This window comes from Centruroides sculpturatus, unplaced genomic scaffold (genome assembly GCF_000671375.1).
Source record: "Centruroides sculpturatus isolate CEXI.00-Female unplaced genomic scaffold, Cexi_2.0 scaffold1448, whole genome shotgun sequence".
NCBI classification, from domain to species: Eukaryota; Metazoa; Arthropoda; class Arachnida; order Scorpiones; family Buthidae; genus Centruroides; species Centruroides sculpturatus.
The window spans coordinates 37,737-42,854 of NW_019385961.1; the positions used below are offsets into that span (position 1 = coordinate 37,737).

General features: G+C 33.9%; 1 protein-coding gene across 1 annotated transcript; it reads right to left on the reverse strand.

The window, feature by feature from the left end:
• Positions 1-702: 702 nt before the first annotated feature.
• On the reverse strand, positions 703-4,315 carry LOC111612822 (patched domain-containing protein 3-like). The gene is made up of 4 exons (XM_023354080.1): positions 4,263-4,315; positions 2,902-3,903; positions 2,454-2,768; positions 703-2,351 (listed from the first exon to the last, which is right to left on the reverse strand). Exons 2-4 carry the CDS (start codon positions 3,884-3,886, stop codon positions 961-963), a joined length of 2,691 nt encoding a protein of 896 aa, XP_023209848.1. The 5' UTR covers positions 3,887-3,903; positions 4,263-4,315; the 3' UTR covers positions 703-960.
• Between the last annotated feature and the right edge of the window lie 803 nt (positions 4,316-5,118).

Below are 5,118 nucleotides of genomic sequence, written 5' to 3' on the forward strand. Positions count from 1 at the left end.
CTCGTACAAATCCACTGATTTATATGATAGTGCAAATGCGCGATCATCAAAAGTGGGTTTCCAAACTTTTTGGTTGGCGGACCAAACTGAGCATAAGCCGTAGGTAGACGGATCACAATAATTTTACATATTCCATATAGAAAAATTAGGTCTATTTTAATCATTTATAAGTGATGTATCAAATATGTTTGCGGTCGAATTTGGCCCGGGGTCGTAGTTTCGGCAATAACGATGTAAATGACAGATCTGGTTTTGATAATTATCGAACGACGAGTAATGTTTTCTTCCAAAGACCTGTGTGACCGTAGGGTCGGTATCTCTTCGATACCCCGTCAGGATGACACCACTGTATCCTTCGGTCGATACAGAGACCACCAGTTCGCGCGAGCGGATAGGTATGAGGGTTGGACCCGGAGTGGAGAAACGGAGAGAAAAACGGAAGAAACTGCACTCGAGAAGGGTTTAACATAAACAACCGTTTATTTATATATCTCTAACGTAGATTTACATTAGTAAATAAAATGCGAACATAAATTACATGAATCGTGTTCAGTTATCATTTTCTAGTTCTAGTTCTAGTTTCAGTGATCATTTCCTAGTTCTAATCACAACCGGTTTCGCGTTTAGNGATACGCAGATAATAAATAAACTGCCATTTTTAATTAAAAAATTTAATGTTTATTAACTAAATTAATTAAAATAACAAATACAATTACAAAGTGTGGTAAAACTGTTTTTAACCGTTATTTCATTACGAAAGCCATTAAAAATTCGTGGCCAGATTACCAATGCAAAGTCAAATTTATTCCCTCTCGACGTATTTTTCAAGATGGAGTGTCATAATCTAAATTTTCTCACTATACGCTCCCGAAATCGACGTTTTCGTCCAGTAATTAACTCAAATTCACATTATATTTCGTCTTGAAGTTATTTTTATGACATTAAATCGATTGCAAATAATCATAATAAGGTATTATTGACAAAAACCATGTCGTCGTTTTTATATCCTTTTATAAAAATGGATTTTAAACTAAACGATTTATCTTCGCTATCCACACACATTTGGACTTCTTCTTCCGGAGTATTTTTAATTTTAAAACTTACGCGACTTATGCGTCTGACGTCAGACACATCGGGCAAATGAGACAAACTATATTTCTCTATGACGCTCATAATAACGGGTATCACTAACAACGAATGAAACGCCGTACTTACGATTACTAAAAGTACTATTTTAAAACAAATGATTAGCATATAAGAGCTGCTGTAAAGTAAAACGGAAACCCCGATAACGGTCGATAACGATCCCTGAACAATGGGCATACCGACCGCATAAAGGGCGCTTTTCATCTTATCGTTGGAATTTCTATGTTTGGACATCCTAAATGCAAAGGTAGTGTGGGCCGGATAATTAATAGACAAACCGATGCCCAACAGTAATATAATCATAGACATTAAATCTAATTTCACTCCCCACAATGCCATGTAACCAACAGTTTCGATTAGAGTAGATATCACCGCGATAGATACGCATACGGCACACTTGACGTTTGGAATAAATAAAAAGAAAATGGCGGCTATGAGTATAACGGTGGCCCAACCCGTCTGAATAACAATAGAACGAATAAGCACAGACTGCTCGAAACCCGGAAAGAATATAGAGTGAACGATGAGCGGTAACGGGGAAGAATCCGCGATGTTCCAAACATCTTGCAAGAGCTTCTTCTCTTCAGAGATGTCGTTGACATTTTCACACAACAACAAAAAGCGCGTAGAAGTAATTTCCGTTAAGTTTTCGTTAAAATTGATGTCTTGTTTGAATTGTCTGGCTAAGGGAATATTCAAAAAGACTTCGTTCAAACTGTCGACGAACTCTCGTTTGTCCGATAAATCATAACCGTTCAATACGATTTTACTAAAAGGCGAGAGTTGGAAAAGATTAAAGAATTTTAACCAAGAAATTCTATTTTCCACTCCGCTTATAAAAGGATGATCTTCAAATTCTTCAAGAAGTTCGTTCACTTGTTGCTGTACTCCAAGATCGGCGAAATTCATTGTTTTATTAATGGCAACGTGCAATATGTAAGGGTAGCGAGTGAAATATTTGTAATAAATTTTTATCGCCAAAGCTAAATCCGAATCGGAAGAAAACGCATCGGCTAGCTCCATGCCTTCTCTCAAAAATTTAAATCCCCAAATTCCGAAACCTAGAACTGTGATGAAAACCGCAATAATAATAATTTTAACGCTATTGTACCTTAAAAGACCTCCGAGCTTATCTCTGAAAATAGTCATTATATAATCTTCTTCCACCGTCTCGAGCTCCTCGTCTTCCATAGAAATCCTTTTATCTACGATAACAGAAGAATAAATCAATTCAAATAGAAGTCATACATTACATCAAAAATTAGGAAAAGTTAAAGTATTATTGTTATGTAAATTACGCTACTCACCGACTTTAATACACAAAAGAGGGTGAAGATTGAGATGTTCTCGATAGCCACTCATTGCTATAACGGATCCGAAGAAAAAAATTAAATAGACGAAAGTAAAAAATATGCAGATTGCGGCGTAGGAACAGAATATCTGCATGGCTTTATAAGGACTGAGGACGCCGATACAAAATGCTAATAAATTAGTGATGGAAGTTATAGTCACAGAAACTGCCGCTTCGGAATAACACTCGGCCATTCTCTTCGATACTGACCATTCTGTTTTCGTTAACCTCCACGCTGCTATGAGTACGTACGCATCGTCTACCTCCATACCTGAATCAAATATATTCATTTTAAATAATTTTACATAAGGAATCTTATCTAATTTGACGTTTTGTATTAAAATTTTATAATTAATTTTAAAAATGAACAGCGAAACATAGAAAGTAAACAGAATTTTAATTACCTAATATTAAAAATGGCAAAGCTATGTTAATGTCGACGTAGGTCAAACCGCACAGCATAGCAAATCCAAATGCGGCCACAATTGCCAGTATTGCAGACACACAAGCAAATATTCCCAAGAGTGGTTTACTCCTAATCCAATCCGAACTCATACAACTTATAGAAGAAAATATCATAATGACCACGGCTACGATTCCCGTGAAAGGAAGCATATTTGACGAAAACTCTTCTAATTCTTTCTCCACGGAAGAAGGAACAAACACGTAAAGGACTAATTCGTCGGATATATTCTTTTTTAACTGTTCTAGAAGAGTGTTTTGCCAAGTTTCTGATATTAATTGTTTGTCGACGTCACCGTTGAGAACGTAAACCAGTCTCATGGCTCTGATATCTGTAATGATTCCGTTATCGTCGGTATTCACTCCGCCTAAATTTATTACAAAGGGCTGAAAGACAAAAGTGAAGGGGTCAAAGTTGATGGGATATTTAAGTTTTGAATTTTTTCCAGTTATTAACGGCTCTAATTCTTTTAACGTATTGCGAAGACATTGCCCTTCGTTAGTAGCGCAGATGTCTTCATATTTAAAGGTGCTGTGGTTCAGAGTTACTTCCATGTTACGAATTTGTTCGTCCAAAGTCAATATTCTGTAGAAAATATCTTTTTTGATCATATTTCCACCGTCCGAGGCCGTAAACATGACGTGTATCGAGTTTTCGGTAGAGATAGCTCTTATTATATCGAAATTGGATGAATAGTTCATAGGGAATAGTTTTTGAAGGTTTCTCATTTCGGTCATCGCTCTTCCGTGCTGGACCGAGTACAGAATAGTGGGATCGCGTTCTAACTTTATTCTCAAGAAACCAAAAGAAAGTATCGCTGTTATAATAATAGGAAATGCGAAAAAATAAGCAGGTTTCTGCGATATTTGACGGCCGAGACGATAATAAAAACTAGACAATATTCTTTGAATATAATTAAACTTCATGGCGACTTTAATATATCCTAAAATTGAAAATATTGAATAATAAATAACATAACTCGTTGGTAAAAATGTAATTACATTTGAGTACCATATGAAATTTAATGATTACTTTAATGCAATAAGTAAATTTTGTAATTTAATCAAAAATTTATATTGTAATAATAAATAAATAATTAAAAACTTCCCGTGTCTTTATAAAAAATAGTTTAAAATGAATATTTGATTAAGAAATTATATAACAAATGTACTATGATTTACCGTTTCGCATTAATAACTTCAAAATATTCTTATAATCTCTAACCTTAAAAACGCGTTTTCTTTCTTATTTATAACTAAAAATCAAAATACTTATTATAATTGAGTTATTTTTACAACTTACTTTTTCAAGCTTCTTGTAAACTTTAATTCTCTCACTCGGGCAGTATATATAAGAAATAAACAAAAGAAAATTTGTGACGTAGATCACTTGGATATAAATGGTTGGCTTAATTCCAAAGGAAAACATACCTATGACTTTTCTACGTTTCCTCCGAGGTTATTTATTATTTATATGCACGAAAGTTATCGGTAAATATAAAAAATTATTATTAACAATAAATTCATTAAATACTTTTAATTAACGCGCTTCAATATTAATAAGAATCATATTTTATTTTGAGCGAACAAAACTAAAAAGAAACGTTAAGGTAATTCTTAAGGAAACAATTAAAATTTCTATTCATCGACACCGTGACGTCACGTTTGAAATAAAGAAATACACAATAATAAATGTCAGCTCATTGAAGTTAACGCAAACTGACAGTTTGACAACATCAAATTGAAAATAACATTAGCAGGTTCGTGCGCAGACTTTATAAAAGGTTAAGATTTAAAAAATACATTGTAATGTAGTTGATTGATTTTTACATTATAGATAAATTAAGAAGCACGATACAGTAACGGGTACAATCAAAATAAATGTAAGTTATATATATTGTACTGTTTTATTATCTATACTAATATTATAAAGAGGTAATATTTGTATGTAAGTAAGTTTGGATGCAGCAGGTAATCTCCAAAACTACTCATCCGATTTCAAAAATTTTTTCACCAATATTTAGAATGGAACTTCAGGGTGGACATAGGCTGTATATTATTCCGTTAAACATGGGGGATGGACAGTTCTTTACGGTAAGCCTTACGGGGAAGGCTTACCGTAAAGAACTCTGCTTCTATTTATACTATTTTAGATGCGG